This window comes from Centropristis striata, chromosome 11 (genome assembly GCF_030273125.1).
Source record: "Centropristis striata isolate RG_2023a ecotype Rhode Island chromosome 11, C.striata_1.0, whole genome shotgun sequence".
NCBI classification, from domain to species: domain Eukaryota; kingdom Metazoa; phylum Chordata; class Actinopteri; order Perciformes; family Serranidae; genus Centropristis; species Centropristis striata.
The window spans coordinates 31,065,333-31,082,504 of NC_081527.1; the positions used below are offsets into that span (position 1 = coordinate 31,065,333).

General features: G+C 38.0%; 2 protein-coding genes across 2 annotated transcripts; both read right to left on the minus strand.

Moving 5' to 3' along the window:
* Positions 1-102: 102 nt before the first annotated feature.
* Positions 103-8,569, minus strand: LOC131980858 (sal-like protein 1). The gene is made up of 4 exons (XM_059345168.1): positions 7,808-8,569; positions 5,908-6,474; positions 2,233-3,000; positions 103-925 (listed from the first exon to the last, which is right to left on the minus strand). The coding sequence occupies exons 1-4, from the start codon at positions 8,043-8,045 to the stop codon at positions 129-131; spliced, it is 2,370 nt and encodes a 789-aa protein (XP_059201151.1). The 5' UTR covers positions 8,046-8,569; the 3' UTR covers positions 103-128.
* Positions 8,570-9,379: 810 nt separating this feature from the next.
* LOC131979762 (zinc finger protein 615-like) lies at positions 9,380-14,507 on the minus strand. The gene is made up of 2 exons (XM_059343778.1): positions 14,130-14,507; positions 9,380-12,004 (listed from the first exon to the last, which is right to left on the minus strand). Exons 1-2 carry the CDS (start codon positions 14,398-14,400, stop codon positions 11,022-11,024), a joined length of 1,254 nt encoding a protein of 417 aa, XP_059199761.1. The 5' UTR covers positions 14,401-14,507; the 3' UTR covers positions 9,380-11,021.
* Between the last annotated feature and the right edge of the window lie 2,665 nt (positions 14,508-17,172).

A 17,172-nucleotide genomic window follows, 5' to 3' on the forward strand; every position in this document is an offset into this window, starting at 1 on the left:
GCTGGTTCCATATTTAATGTTAAAGCAAAACATGTTTGGTATATATTAAAAGGTTTATTTGTTCAATGTTGGCCCGCGATTTTATTCAAGTGTATTTGAGTTTGACACCCCTGGTGTAGAGTCTGACTTCACTCTACATGCAGTTTAAGGTGCAGCTTCAGGATGCTCATCTGATTAAAACTCTTCCCACATATCTCACAGCTGAACGACTGCTCTGTGATATTTTTACACTGGTGCCTCTCGAATAAACTGAAACTATCAAAGCTCTGTCTACAAGTTGAGCATATAAAGCAATTATGCCTGGTGGCGTCCCCGCCGAGGTCGTCCGCGTGGTTGCCCGAGGCGGTCATATTAAATTCAAACACATCTCCCTCGTGAGTCCTGTCACTAACCGCTGTGTACTCACTCACAGCCACCTCTGGTTGATCCTGCAGCTCAGGCGCTACAGTCATATCACAGCTACTTGATTGCATCCCCATCATTGAATACTGATCATTGTGCATCATTTCTTCCTTTTCTTTGTCGTCCAGAAAAGGCAGATCCCTTATGGTGGGTGATGTGTATCCCTGCTGCTCATCGGCTCCTCCAGCAGCAGGACCGAGGTGATACTTGACGTCCTGTAAAAGTACGCAGACAGTTTGTTCCGTATTACCACTCTTCTCTAACCCAGATGTCCACAGCTGACTTTGGTCTGGTGCTGCTGTGCGGTTATCATTCCCCGCCTGACTTGGAGTCTGAAAATCCTCCCCGTTTGGCTCCAGCTTCACCATCACTGTGTGCTCACCGACCGCCTCGCCGTACGCAGCGCCCAACTGGTCCTCTAAAGCCGCCAGGCCGGTCTTGGGTTCTGCCAGGTTCTTTAACGACTGATTATCAGGGATTGTAAACATCAGGTGATGTGCCTCCAGTACGTCTGTGTTCTCACCTTTTAGAAATAAGAAGGAATTAGATTGTGTTAATAGATCAACTTTTCTTTTGCTTTGACATTCAGCGGTGGTGCATGTGTGCAAGATATAGTTCTAGTAAATGATGAAGTTAAAGTTACAATTATACATTGGCTTTATTTTACTCTTAATTTTAGTTTAGACTTTAGAATTTTAATTTAGAGTTGTGATTTATTTCTATACACAATTTAAACAATCTTTTAAACCCAATTTTTAAGAAAATGCCCATGTGTCACCTTTGGAGGTAAGATTTTGGGGGCTTTTACAGCCTTTTTTGATAGAACAGATAAAGGTTAAAGGGGGGAAAGGGAGGCATTATTATGCACTGCAGTTTAGAACAAGACCCGCCCTGTGACGCTGTGACTGCTCAGGGCCGTGCCTTACATCCTTCTGGCTTTACGTGCTTGTGGCTTAACGTTGACGATAAAAAGTGTATAGAGGGATGTTTTCCTAACTGGCTGGTTAGCTCAGAACTGGTCATGGGGCTATCAAGTCCAGGACCGCAGTTTCAACACCTCTCAGTGCGACATTTTTGTTCAATTTAGTGTGGATTGGTGCAAAGATGGTAAAAGTTTTTTGTCAGTCGGCTCGTAAGAAAAACTAATGTCAAACGGGCAACTGCAACTTTAGGGTTAACTTATATTATGCAAGGTCTCATGTAGGTTAAGTCGCAGTTAATAAACAACTTCTTACAAACAATATGGTTGCATTTTGCTGACATAATCCAAAGGAGACCAGAAGACCCAGTGGGATCCATAATAACACGAAATAGAGGGGAGGACATGCAGGAAAGGCTCACAGGACGCATTGGACCCCGGGCCATGTCCCTAAGGACTGAGCCTTTAGGCTTATATTTACTCCGCAAGAACAGAGTTAGTTCTGGCCAGGACTTTTCATACTTCACGAGAACTCAAGTACAGAACTCCTGGGAAGTCTTTATGGGGCCCTCCCACTGCAACACACATCAAACTCAAATTCAAAATTCTGATCAATCGCACAATAGTTGTCTGACACCACACAAGAAGAAAGATTCTGCCCAGATGATGTGTCGAAAACAGAGAAACATAATTCTGTTCCTACAGCCCTGGGAGAGAGAACGCATTTCTCTGTTATTGCGTACGTATTAGCCTTTTGCATCGGGCAAGTCTCTTTTCTTTTTTTGTTAAGCAAAAATGACAAAAATCGACTGATTCGAGTTCTCAAATGTGAAAATCTGCATCGATACAATGATAAACCAAATCCTTTAGGGTCAGTGTATTATCTGGGAATGACACAGCTTGTCTCTTACCATTTCTGTGTGTTTTCATGTGGCCCTTGAGGCTACTTTTCTGATTGAAGCACCTGCCGCAGATATGACAACCGTACGGCTTCTCCCCGGTGTGAATTCGTAAATGTCTCTCAAGGTGGCCGGCGCGCTCGAAGATCTTGCCGCAGTACGAGCAGATGAAGGATTTCTTTGGTTTGATGACCTGAAAAGACCTGCTTCCTCTCTGCCAGCGGGGATACAGCGTGGCTCCAGTCATACCGTGTAAACCTGCTTCACTTGACATCATGAGTGTGTCTGAGGATCCGTAAGGCGTTTGGGAGACCATGCTGTTCTTCAGTTCCACGTATGGTTTCCCCGGGAAGGAGAATGTGCTACAAGAAGCTTCGACTGGTAGCGGCAGCAACTGAGCCATCCCCGGGAAGGACACCATACTCTGCGCCGAGCTGCCAAGATAATCTGTCCCGCTGATCTCCGTGTTGTTTTGTCCTTGTAAGCGAGACACCCACTGCTGGCTGTCTCGCTCAAATGTTGCAAAGTTCTCACCGAGGTTGTCTCCTCCGTCCCTCGTTTGCTCGTTTCCTCCTTGAAAAGCTGTTTGTGCTATATTCTCCTCTGCAGGCTCAGATTTGACGTGGACAGGTGCTGTGGGAATGTCCTCCTTCTTTGGTAGGACAGCGTCAGCTTTCACCTGGCTCTCCTCCTCGGGGCGAAGCGTCTCGGTGCATGGATTCACCTCAGGAAGCTGCTTCTGTTCGCCCACTTTGACCTCAAGAGGTTTGGGCTCGATACCTGTAGAGAAGAGTTATCATAAGCACTTTAACAGCCACATCCCCATGATAAAATCTTTTTACTAATACCCATCAAACTTTATCATATAGTGTCTGTCAGTATCAGCGCATATGGTTTTGATAGGGGCCAAAATTACTTATTTTTTCCCTTTTTTTTTTTTTTTTTACACAATATATAATTCAGAAAAAAACAGTTTGAGGTGATTTAGAAAATATGTTAGCAATTCATCTAATTTTATTTTATCTTCATTTTCTTAGTTCTTAATTTTTTTCTAGTGCTTTAATAGATTGTATGTATAATTTAAAATAATGCATATAATGGTAAATATTATTTAATAAAAGTTATTTAAGAAAGCAGCTGTATCAAAGTCTAGCAGCAATCTCACAGCACCATAAACTGCATTCATATAATCACAATAACAATATCTCGACTATTATTGTAAATAACTAAAAAAGAAAAGAAAATTATATCTTATTGCCATTTCAGTCAAAGTATATTGTTGCTATAAATCTAAAGCATGATGATATATTTCTTCATTATTTTATACTCATTTTGGATTTTCCTGCTGTCTATATTTATGCTGAAGAAACTGGCGAGATCTACTCAATGACATTTTGAATTAATATTAAAGAACGCCTCATATAATCTGATTAAAATTGAGGATTATGTTAGAGGTTTTTAAAGATGGCATTAAAAGCTTCATTAAAAAACCTCAATAGACCCGTTACATAAAGACATTCAGTACATCCCTAAAATGTACTTATCAAATTAAACATTCTTCACTCAAACATCAGTCCTACATTCAGCTAACATCACATCCATTGCCTTTAAGTTAACATCAGTGTGTTGGATTTATTCTTAAAACAGTTAGTCTGTCTATGTCTCAGTCTTCAAGACCTTCCCCAAAACACAAACAGTATCATTTTTATCATATAAATCGGTACAATATGCACAAATATTTAATCAATTCATATTTAAAATTGTTATACACTATACAAACCATGCATTACATTGTCAGCAATTCTATACATTTTAAGAATAATAGGAAGAAAATAACTAGCTAAATAAACATCTTTACTGTTCAGTTTCAGTCAGTTGCTGACTATGAAAAAAAAAGAATAATTTTAAAAAATATATATCTAACACCATTTCTATATCACGCCAAGCAACATTTTCTGCATTATATATTATCCAAAAAAAGTTTCATAATGGCACATATCAGACAGCATACACACTGATACCTGTAGGCCGAGAATAATGGCTGATAATATCAGTCAACTGATATATCTGTTGGGCTCTAATGTAAATTTATATTTTTACTGGATAATTATATAATTATTAATTACACCAATCAAACATGGGAGAAAGGTAATAGCCAGTCTGTATTTATCATAGTCTGTAAGAGCAGGTTTGTAAAATGTCCCCCTATCTATTGTTTGCTCTGCTGCCCTCAGCCAATTAGGCGACTGAAGTTCTGTTTGTTAACAAGAAACTGACGAAACATCATGACACCAAACCGTCTGAAGAAGAAAAAGTGTGGAAGTATATTCTGCCTAACAGTGATGTCGGCATGAGCGTGACCGGAGATGTGACCCTGGTAATAAATACCCAACGAGTCTTTCCCCGGGCAGCAGAGAGGATATAAAGGGCCGCTCTTCTTATATAAGTCAGCCAGGCGAACACAGCTGTCAGCGGGGCACTTTTTAAGTCCCCACCCACCCCCTTTACTCTCGTCTCGCCTAAACCACAGAGTTTTTCTCTGCTTGCTGTGACACCGAGGAATGTCGCAGCCAGAGATGTCCAACTGTGAACTGAACCGAGACTCAGAGACCGAGGACAAGAATAACAAATGAAGAAATGAAACCGGCTACCAACGGAAAAAGAGATGAAGAAGAGATGCATTTACTGCTTCTTCGCAATGAGTTATTTTTTACACTGATTTTAAACATAACTAAAGGTCTCAGGGAAGTCTTCATACTGTATGGACTTTAGGAGAACCAAATTATATAATTATCCAGTAAAATGTTAAATTTACATTAGAGCCCAACAGATATATCAGTTGACAGATATTATTAGCCATTATTCTCGGCCTACAGGTATCAGTGTGTATGCTGTCTGATATGTGCCATTATGGAACTTTTTTTGGATAATATATAATGCAGAAAATGTTGCTTGGCGTGATATAGAAATGGTGTTAGATATTTATTTTTTATTATTCTTTTTTTTTTAATAGTCAGCAACTGACTGAAACTGAACAGAAAAAATGTTTATTTAGCTAGTTATTTTCTTCCTATTATTCTTAAAATGTATGGAATTGCTGACAATATCATGTAATGCATTGTTTGTATAGTGTATAACAATTTTAAATATGATTTAATAAACTTTTATGATTGAGAAAGTAGCTCAAAAAGTTACTATATCAGCCACCATATCGGTTATGAACTTTCGGCCTTTAAAATCTATCGGCATCAGTCTCAAAAATCCCATATCGGTCAGGCTTTTGTGTCCACAAAATTAAATTCAATCAATAATTGTTTTGTCAAATAAGAGAAAATTCTCAGTGTATTCATCTCACTTCAGTCTTTTTATTTCTCCACAATGAGAGTCAACCCCACAGACGACAAAAACTGCAGCATTTTATCAAACTTTCCTCAACTTTAAGCTTCACTGCTGTGTATAGCTTCGTTATGGCTGTGTCCGTGAAATAACGTTGCGAGGGAGTCACATACCTGGTTCCAGTGTCTTTAGCATGTAGCTAAAGCTATCGTAACTTTGCAGCGTTATTTCAACAACTTCCTGATATGATATATCCTGATGCTAAATATCGATACTTGGCGGCCATGATTTGATATAATATTGCGAAGCAAAATATAGATTTTTTCCCCCCACCTCTAGTGTTTTACTTACATCTCCTGTGAATCTTCATGTGCTCCTTTAGGCTGCAGTTCTGGTTGAAGCGTCTCCCACAAATCTCGCAGCGATACGGTCTCTCACCGGTGTGAATCATTTTGTGCCTCTCCAGGTGCCCGGAGCGCTCAAAGCATTTACCACAGTACGGACAGATGTAACCTTTCTTGAACATTAACCTCTTCACCGTCCTCCTCCGCACCGCATGGTACGAGTTACGGAACGGACTGTACCCGCGGCTGAACGGGCTCTGCTGAAACCCACCGGGGACGCTGCAGGGCACGGCCGGTCCGGAGTCCAGAGAAGTCTCAGGGAGACCCGACAAGGAGTTCTGACCTAAATTTAAATAATCTGAGTTGTTGCGTCCCGTCTGTGTTGTCGGTCTCCACTGAGCACCGTCCTTCTCAAACAAGGCTGGCTCTTCTCCCAGCTGCTCCGGTTGTCCTCTTCCTTCTTCCACTGGTTCACATTTCACCTGCACCTCAGGTACAGACACGATGTTTAGGTCTTTTTCAGCGTGCCCCTTTTCAAGCGAGGTCCTCTCATCGCCAACACCACTCTGACCGTCTGTAGGAAGGAAAAGATAAAGATGAGAGGGGGAAATTAAGCAATAACCGATTTGGTGGCTGATATAGTTATTTTTTGAGGTGGAAAGAAAATAGACCTTTTATGTGGATTGTGCACTGATTTTCACCACTCTGCACAGATAACCAAAGAGCAATGTTTTCTGCATTACATTTTGTGTAAAAAAAAAAAAAAAGTTTTCATAACGACACATATCGACCAATAATATCTTTCAACCGATATATCTGTCGGGCTCTACATACCAATTGAATTCTCAATTGTAGCTCAGATTTTAATCTCCCATTGTTCTGGTTTTGCACCCAAGTTTTGGTAAGACCTCCTCAACAGTTGCATCACAATTTCTCATGCTTATGACACAACTGTTATGCTGTTATTAGGGCTGTGGATTGGCAAGAATCTGGCAGCACGACATTATGATTCAATATATTGCCATTTATTGTGATACTGTAAGCAAGGCATTATTTGGCATGTTTCTGTCTAATTAAACTGTCATAGTATAAAGAAAACACCACCAGATTCATTACATCTGATTTTAAAAGTTGATTTTTTTTTTATGCAATCAGTGGGATGTGCATTTGCATTTATCACAGTTCTTTTAACATCCAACATCATAGCATGACTATTTGTGCAATCTGTCTGCCACAAATCTTTGCATGTAAACTATTAATTCAAAATCGATACATAGCGAGAATACTTCAGAGAATCAATATTTTCCAACAAGCTTATCTCCTGTGCATTGGACATTTAATTCCTATCCATGCCCCAGCTACACTGCATGTTGGCAGTGCTACAGGAAGAGATTCAAGGGGAAAGGTCTTCCCATTTTAAGAAAATTGTCAAGGCTCACCCATACAACAACATATATGTACTTTGCATACATGACTCATTACTTTATTTGTTTTAATCCAATTTTTTTCCCCGTTAGTCTTTGGTATTGTGGCTTCTTTGCAGCTGTCACATGTACAGCTGACTGTCAGGCATCTTTTGCAGCTTTTGCAATTCAATCACCCTTTAAGCAATACTTGCAAAATGTGAGCAAGTTATCTCAGTGTGCAGGTTCTGTTCCACAAGATGCAAATTTGGTCAACCCCATGCAGAGAGACAGATAGAGGCTTGCAGAGTTGTTGAAAGGCAAACACCAAGGTCAGATGGGTGTCAACAAAGCAGAGATTTGTTTGTTTGCACGCCTAAGAAACCCTGTTTGCTTGTGTCCTACATTAAGGTGTCAGGTAAGAGAGTGTATTCCAGGTTTGCACGACAGATAAAGTGTTTTTGGTCTGTGTGTGTGTGTGTGTGTGTTTCAGGTTCATCTTACCAGCTCTCCCATGGCTGTCGGGTCGCAGGGTCACTCTTTCCTGCAGAGACCGCAGCTCGTTGTGCAGCACCTCGATGTTGCTCTTCAGCTTCTTGATCTCGGTTTCACGCTGACACATTTCCAGCCGCAGCACCACCATGCCATCCTCCACAACTTTGGCGATCTCTGCCACGGCTGCTTTGGACAGGACGTCGATTATGGAGGCAATCTGAGCCCGCAGAGCAACACTGCTCAGCATTGTTAAAAAACACACACACAAAGTGGCAGGAAGTCGAAACTTTAAAGCGAGAAAAGTGGCTGTAACTCGGTCATCCTCGCTTAACTGAAACAAGCCATAGCTGAAGCTGCTGACTGTGTACAAACTACAGCTGTCCGGTTAGCTCCGTGTTGGTTTAACGGTGTACCGCTTTCAGCTAGCTGCAGCTAATTGATACAAAGAAACACAAGTTCTCGTTTTACGGAAGTGATGACATAAATACCGTAAAAACAGGCAGAGAGGCGCAACGCATATAGCCAGCCAGTCCTGAAACGTCATCATAATCATCAGCAAATCAGATTTTCGATCAGCAAACATTTGACACTGAATTAATTGTAAACACATTTTTATATGGCACACTTAACATAAATAAATGAAATCAGTTACACTCAATTTCACTGGATTTTTATGCGAATTTAACGACTCAAACTAAACACTAAAAAAGATATAAAACTGGATTTCCTGAATAACATGTTTTTTCCTTGTCATAATTTTAATATTGTTGAACTTTATTTATCCTAATTTTATTTTATTATTATTTTGAATTTAAACCTGTATTCATTATTAATACATTTTTATGTTGAGTACATAAATTAAATTAAGATTGAATAAATGTGATTTTTCTAATTTAATCAAACAAGAAATTTACTCGTTTAAAACATATACAATCTATAAAAATATATAAATTGTTGATTTTTTTCAACATATTGTTGTTTCAGTCACTGTTTGTATTTGTCTGCTTTTTTAATTTATTCCTCGTATTACAGTGTTTTATTATGTGCTTTATCTCTTAAAAGCATAACCAGTGACAAAGATGGCAAGTTAGTCCTTGCCTCAGTTGCATTTTATCTAAATGTAGCATACCTAAATGCATTACCCCTGAAAAAAAAATATAAAAATACATAAATAAAACAAAAATGGAAAAGCATAAGGACACAATATATAGAACAAAACATGGCTTCATACAGGACAATACACTGTATATTGCCATTGGTTTACATAAACTTACATTTTATACTTTATTAAAAAGTCAAATTTCAAATAATTTTTCAAAAGCTGAAAACATTGAAGTTAACTTTGTTAATTAATCCAACCATATTCATTAACTCATAATTTATAACGTTAAAAATCTAAACAAAGAGAAGGAAAAGGTCAATAAATAATATTAACAATATAAACAAATGACATAATGTTTTAGAAAAATAAGTCAGCAGTTATTATCTATAAATATATATAACAAAAATTCTATTTAAAAATCCTGCAGGGGAAACATTAAAAGTTGGAACCTTTGAGGTAAAATGGGGAAGAGAAAAATAGACACTATTAACATTGTTTAATGTCAAGAGAAAACAAATCTTTACAGAGGGATTTAAATTAAGTGCAAATATAAAACAAAATATATTATTGCATAGGCACACGTCCACATTATGACCCACTTAAATCCTCACTGTGGTGCACCGAACTTCGTATAGAGGCCACATAGTAAAAGTTGAATGAACACTTGTGTCAAATCTAGGTGTGACAGGTAATTTTGGGTAAAAGACACAGTCTGCATCTGGAAAAGCCCAACATCATAAAGACAAAGGAATAATACAAAAGTACCAACCAGGAACAAGAAACCAGAAAAATGTCAAGGCACTGAAACACCTCTGAGTACAATAAGATCATTATAAAACTTGAAGAGTTAGGCATGCAACCATCCAGCTCTTTCCCTCCTGATACTCTCTGAAACTGCATGGAACTATTATTATCTCTGCAAAGGGTAAGCCTGGAGGGAACAACTGACTGTCTGTCCCTCATACTGGACGAATCGTCCCTAGATTGGTTTTGCACATTTATGACTGAATTCCGAAGGACTTCTCATGGTTGACTAGAGAACCTGAATTTTTGATAAACATGTTATAATGATTATTTTATATCCTCGACTACTGACTGCTAACTTCTCTTCACCGACTCCTCACTCCTCCAGCCGGGAGGGGTTGCAATTCATCAGCAGCTGCTTCAGTTACACAGCAAAGGCATTTCCAGCAATCTGCAAAGCTTAAAACAGGCCTTATCCAGTCGGTTGCAGGATACATTTTTGCCTTTGCAGCACACGTGCATCATGCTTTTTACTTCAATGCCGGCAGGTTCACATTTGTATTCATTACTGTTACTTGTGCGAGTTTGAAAATTGCATCATTAAAGTTTTAGACCTGTTGTGAACGCCCCAGATACATCGTAAAACCAAATGCTGCCGTGTCTCACTCCCTCTCCAGGAACTACATCTGGATGACTGCTGGTACACCACTAATACATCTGTATGTACCCATAATAAACAGATTTTTCCTGTCACTTTATCGCAATAAATGGATTAAAAGTATGCTGAAATATCAACAACATAATGTCGATGTATAAAAAGTCTGAATTCATGCTTTGTCAGGTCTGTCTGTAATAGGACACACAAACAACTTTTAAAAAGCTTGTTTTCTGAATGGAGTTCAGGATGTTGCAGAAGATTCTCAATGCCTGGTAGATAACAGAGCCCAGAGAAAACTGTGTTTGCAGCCTGCATAAATTGAATACATTTAACTGGCATCGAGGCACAACATTTTATGACATCGACAAATACTGTGTTTACTTTGGATCGGTCATGTAAGTACCCAAAACTGCTTCATAAAGTCAATAGCAGAGCTGCACATGTAACTAAAAAGAGGCTCAAAAAGTGCCACAGAAGCTCATGACAATACAGGATTCAAGGTTAAAATGAAATCACGAATTTCACCTCCAAATGGTATGCATTTGGGGTTTGACGATAAGAGTCTGCATTTTCAACATATGTAGAAAACTGGTAAGAGCAATTCATAAATATAACATTCACATTTTTCTCACCCATGGCCAGCATAACATGGCCCCTGAAATGCAAGGTAAAAATGTTTTCTTCAATGCATTAAAACTGTAAAAATTCTCTTTCAAGTGCTATCTTCCTTGCAGGTGAATCTCCTGGTGTATCTTGAGGTTACCCAGCACAGTGAAGCTTTTACCACACTGTCCACAGCTGTACGGCTTCAGCCCGCTGTGGAACCGCTCGTGCCTCAGACAGTTGTCCTGCCTCGAAAACATCTTGCCGCAGATTTTGCAGCTGAATGGCCTTTCCCCCGTGTGCACGCTTTGGTGCGTCTTCAGCCGAGTCTTCTGAGTGAAAGATTTCCCACATTCGAGGCACCTGAAGGGTTTAAAGGGCTGGTGGGAGGCCTTGTGCTCCTCCAGCTGAGACATGCGAGGGAAACCCCTGTTGCAGACGGAGCAGATGAACAGTCTCTGATTCGCTCTCCAAACGCTCATCAGCCTTTTGGCTCTCAGGTTGCTTCTACTGAGGATGTGATCTTGTGTGTTTGATCCCAACGTCTCTGCTGTGGACCTCTGTGCATGAGGCGGGGCCAGCGATGGCCCGGCCTGCAGGCGCTGGTCCTGACTGACTGCAGGGTGTGAAGCATGCCTGAACGGTTCATTATGCCCAGACTCTGAAGAGGTACTTCCCATGCACATAGGCCGAACCTCCACTTCTACTTTTATCGGCACACTTAAAGAATCATCTGCGATCTCCTCGGCTGCAGCTGATGAAGAGTTATAGGAGCCTTCTGTCCTTCTATGAGCAGCGTATTGCTCAGCGTGAGGGGGAAATATCTGCATGTGCTGCTGCATTGCAACAGAGCTTTTTTCCAACATGCTGCAGGCGGGAGGAGGCCACACCAGCTCCTCTCGCTCTCCCGCCTCAAGGCAAACGTCTGCTGTCACAGTGTCGTCTGTTGTTTCCTGAGGGACGAGCTCATCTGCCGGCTCGTGTTTCACCACCGGCATCACCTCACGGCTCTCCTCTCTTCCCTGTGACGGCTCGCAGAGTGACTGAGCAGACTTTGGTTCCACATAAACTGCACATGTTTTCTGATCTTCAAGTCCATCTGCAATTGAAAGAAGAAATAAAAGTCCTGGTAAACATATCATTTGGCTAACAAGCAAGAACACAGGAGATGTCTCTCCATCCAGTCTGACTAACGGGATGTAGACTGTTGGATAAAGCCTGCCACTTGTACATATACAAACAAGTCAGAGCGTTTCTTCCCTCATCCCACTTTGTGTACCTCTGCCTGTCTAAATATTTATTTTCTATAAAAAGTCTTGCTCCTATTTTCTACCTAATTTCTATTGTTCAAACAGGAAATGTAAAAGGGAGGCTTTTTACACATATTGCCCCAAAAAAGGCATTTAAGTGTCAATTATAATGTAATTAATTGTAACTAAATCTTATCATGATATTTTGTGAGCAGCTATTGAACCGTGAAAATCTCCCACTGCTGCAACCCAACAGAACACACTCTAATGATGGAATAAGTATTATATTTCTTCTTACCCTTTCTTGAAATTTAATTAAATTAGCTAAAGTAAATTTCCAGCTCTGTGAAGCCTGAAGCCTGAAACCTGCTCAGTGCTTTGTGCGGCTTTAATTTGAGGTTTTTAGAACTAGAAATTTCCATCAGGTTTTCCACCATTTGAGGTAATGTAATAGCCTAGTAATGTAATGTAATTGCACGACATTTGGATGGAAACCTTGCTCGTTACTCACTGGTGCAGTGCAGCCCCATAGCTATTTACTTACCCTATTTACTGGAAGGTGTCCATTTCTGGAGGAGCATGACATTACTCTTTCTGAACAGTACAGATGAATTCCTCATCAACTCGTTATACGTCTACTGTATCAACTTACAAGAAACTTTCCACTTTCAGAATTGCTTGTGAGTTTAACCTCATCTTCTTATAAAACTAAAATCTAGAGCTGAGAAAACAAGTCAACGGAGTCTGTTGATTGACTAAATGCTTGTAATGTTTTTGATAATATCTTTCCATCCACCTTTCCATCTTTTCAGAGAATCAAGTAATCAAGAAAATAATTGACAGGTTAATCATTATTAAAATGATCAATATCTAATTATTTGTTTGGATTTTAATCGACTGGATTACCTGCTTTTCTTGTTCCTATGTGATAATAAACTGCATAAATGTCTGTTTTGGCCTGTTGCTCAGATAAAAAAGGCTTTAATGTTCATTATCCACAAGGCATTGCTTTGTGTAACTGTCGGTATTTAGTGACAAAATTTGTACTTACTTACATTATAATATTAAAATGAGTGATTCTTTAAACTTTATTTAAGAGGATGTCTTTAAAAAGTGTTACGTTCTTAAATTATGTTCTATAGAGCAAGAAATGCTGTTTATAGGTGTGCAAAATCTAAATTTCGGAGTTTGTGAGTGACGTTTGGTGTCCTGGGGCCGGATTCACAAAGCATTCTAAAGAAAAAATGCTTCTTAAGTGCCACTTTTTTCTTAACTTTGCTCTTAAGACAAAATTTAAGAAGATTTGGTATTCATGAAGAAATTATTATCTTTTCTTTAGTTTTTTTATTAACTTTATTAAGTTTTTTCCTAAGATAGAACTTGAGAACAAATGAGATAATTGGAAACAAAGTTCTTCTCAAATTTCTTCACAACTTGAAAAGAAGCTCTCAGCAATCAGCTACAGTGAAAAGATAAGTCTTGATATGGATTTACTTGAACAAATTTGTATCACATTTATTTGATTTCTTTAATATTTAGTTTAGGCAATGTGTTAACAAATATTGTTCATTGAAGTTGGTCAAAGTAGTTTTTTTGTGAATGTATCAAATCTTATTCTGGCAGTTGACATATAATTGAATTGTCCTTTCAGTCTGTGTGATATGTAGACCTATTCCTAGTTTACAATACAATGTACTCTTAGTAAATCATAGAGGCAGTTGTTGTATTTGATACTACTTAATTAATGATCTAGTGATCTTAAGTTAAAAATCTAAGAACTTCCTAAGTGAGAAACCTAAGAAGTTCCTAAGACATAGGACAATTCTTAAGAAAAAATGGTGAATAGCATTTAAGAACATTCTTAGTAACATCTTTTTTTTTTTCTTCAGCTTTATCTTTAGAACACTTTGAGAATCCGGCCCCTGGTTCTCACAGGAACCAGAATGTGGGCGCTAGCTTGCTAGTGGTGCTGACCTTTTCGGGGGACCTGACTCCCGGCTGCTGTCTGCTCCTGTTTGTCCTCCGCAGCACGGGTCGTGGCTGCTTCTTTAGCGTTGCCGAGTTCAACCTCCATCAGCTTCAAACTCCTTCTGAGCTCCTGGATCTCGCTGTCCCTCCTGCGCAGCTCCAGGCTCAGGACCAAGCTCCCGTCCTCCACCAGCTTCGTTATTTCGGCCACCGCAGCTTTCGCTAACACGTCCATGATAGCTGCGACCTGCGTACCGAAAGAGGAGGGGAAAGACATCCCGCCGAGTGAAACTAAAAACACAACAGAAGAAAGTACCGAGCTTTATTAAACAGCTGGGGCTTCTGCAGCGAAGCGAAGCGCCTTCCCAGCTGTTTTATTTTGGTTTACTTCCGGGAAAATTACAGGGCGGATGTGACGTAAAGGCGAATGATGTAACTCTTCTAATAGACGTGACTTAATATTAATAACACCTTCAAAATGAATTCCCTGCAACATCCTTAAAGTGTGGTGGTTTACAGTTTCTCTAAAAGTGTAATTATTCTCCTTCTAGTTTTCCTCTTAAAATGTCTAACTTTCACACACAAGATCTCTTAGCATGGCATCTTTTTTATGTTCAAAACTTTTCCCCTCGTAAAACCCTGCTAAGGAATAACAAAGAAATTATAATAAAAAAACAAATCTTTCTTCCTTTCTTCCTGGCATGCAAAAGGCATATATGTCATTATTGACTTATTTGATAAACATGGTAACCTTCTCTCTTAAAATGACTTTATTAGTACTTTTGAATTTCCTATTAGATTTAAAGAAATTAGTCTCGTATGCAAGGTAATTCCTTCTGGTACCATACAGCTGATGAAATATCATCTTTCACACAGCACAAGTGCAAGAATTGACCCCAAACTAATCATTGATATTCACCCTATCCTCAATAAAAAAAAATGTAATAATAAATTCAGAAGGAATACTATCCATGCTAAAAAGAAATGTTCTCCAAGAGGGAAATTCTACTGGGATGAGTTAATTGATGATCTTGACTGGAGATCATGGTTACTGCCTGAACTGAATCTATTGCTCATGCATTTTGTGAATGTAATGTTGTGCAGGATTTTTGGATGGACTTGAGAAATCATTTATCTTTCTTAGTGTCTCATACCTATTCACCAAAAAAGATGTTCTTTGTTATTTTACTCATTGTAACAGATCTGTTTAATTTGTAACCAATTTCTTAATTCTCTCTTGTACCTTCTTCATACACAAACACAGATTTCCCAAAGCTAAGCCAAATTTTAAGGTGTTTCTACTTGAATTCAACTATCTTCTTAGTCTCTCAGAATTGTAAAAGATAAAAAAATGAAATATTTCTTCAATATTATGACAGTTTGATGAATGTATAACCTTCATTTCTAATAACTATATGATTTTTTTATCATTATCAGTGAATGCACAGACTTTATGTACTTCGTATTGTCTGCGTGACCAATGTATGTACCTCTTTTTCTTTTTTCTTCTTTTTCTTTTTTTTGTTACTATTTCTCCTGATTAGTTATTTGTTCCATGACAATTTTTTCTTGAAATTTTGTCTGACCTCATGATTGTAATGTTCCTTAATTATCAATAAAGACAAAAAAAATAGATGTGAACTAAAAATCTTTCAATTCTATTTTTTCAATTTGCTTATTATTTTTGAATAAATTATATAATCATAAATTATGAGTAAAATAAAATGCATAACCACTGTTAGCTTCAGAAGGTATTCATTTAAGAGTTTTATTTTTTCTTTCCTACTACAACCTCTAGTGGTAAAGGTGTGTTTTGTAATTATGGAGTTATTTTGTGTACATGAGTATCTTAAAATATTGTATTTGTTGTCTCAGTAAAGTTGATGCATATATACTCCCATTTTTGTTAAGAATAAATCTACTTATAAATGTATAATGTATATAAATACATTGCAAAGAAAGTGATATCTTAATCAGCAGCATATTTACGTCAGTAAATTCTCAAAAAAAAGCCAATAAATTCAAGATTTAATTTATTAGCTTATAGAAATTCTAATTTATATACTAAAAAATATAAAATTGCATAAAAATATGAAAAACTGTGCATTTTTAACACTCAGTAGGCATAGGCGTTATTTACATCACTATTAAATAACAATGCAAATCACATTTTTTTTTATCTTCATCTTTTTCTAATTTAACATGTAATACATATGAATAAACATTCAATGTCAATGCATAATTACATAATAATCCAATGATTTCTCAACTCTTCACTTAATTGTTCTATATTCAAAATTTACATATCATTCCAAAATAATAATAAAAGGCAGAAATTGTCTTGGAAATCATCTTTTTATTCACATAATGAAAAAATAACTTTGACTTTTGCAAATATTATAATTCTTTTAAATGATACATTCGATTCAGAATCCCTACTCTTTCAAATCTACTTTTTAACTACATACTTGCCAACCGTTTATTCATACATGTACTGTATACATACATATATATAATTACAAAGCATGTATGATAGCAAGACTAGTGCAAACAGTAGTGAGCTGCATTTAATCTTTTTACTTTTCATCAAAACTGAGAGGGAAGTTATGTTCAATAGACCTAGAATATGGAAACAATGGAAGTTCTGCATGAAATATTTTCTCCTCAACAGTTTCAGCAGCACTTCACCTTTAACCCCACCTCTGTGTTTTCTTACAGTTTCAGTTTTATTTAACTTAATATCAGGTAGCACAATTGCAGCTGTTTATTTATCTGCTTCTTAATGGGATTTCCTGGTGATTTAAGATGCTGACCCTTTATTGCATGTCTTCCCCTATCTTTTACCCTTCATTTCCTGTCAGCACTGGGGGAATATTCTTCCTCTGAAAAATACCTTTAAAAACCTATTTGGGTGGCTCATCTGTAGAGCACATACCACTTATTGATTCCTTGCTGCAGCAGAGGATGATTATCTTCCATTCTCTCTGTCACTAACAATAAAGCATGAAAAATGCCCATAAAATAATCTTTTAAAAATCTATTAAAATGT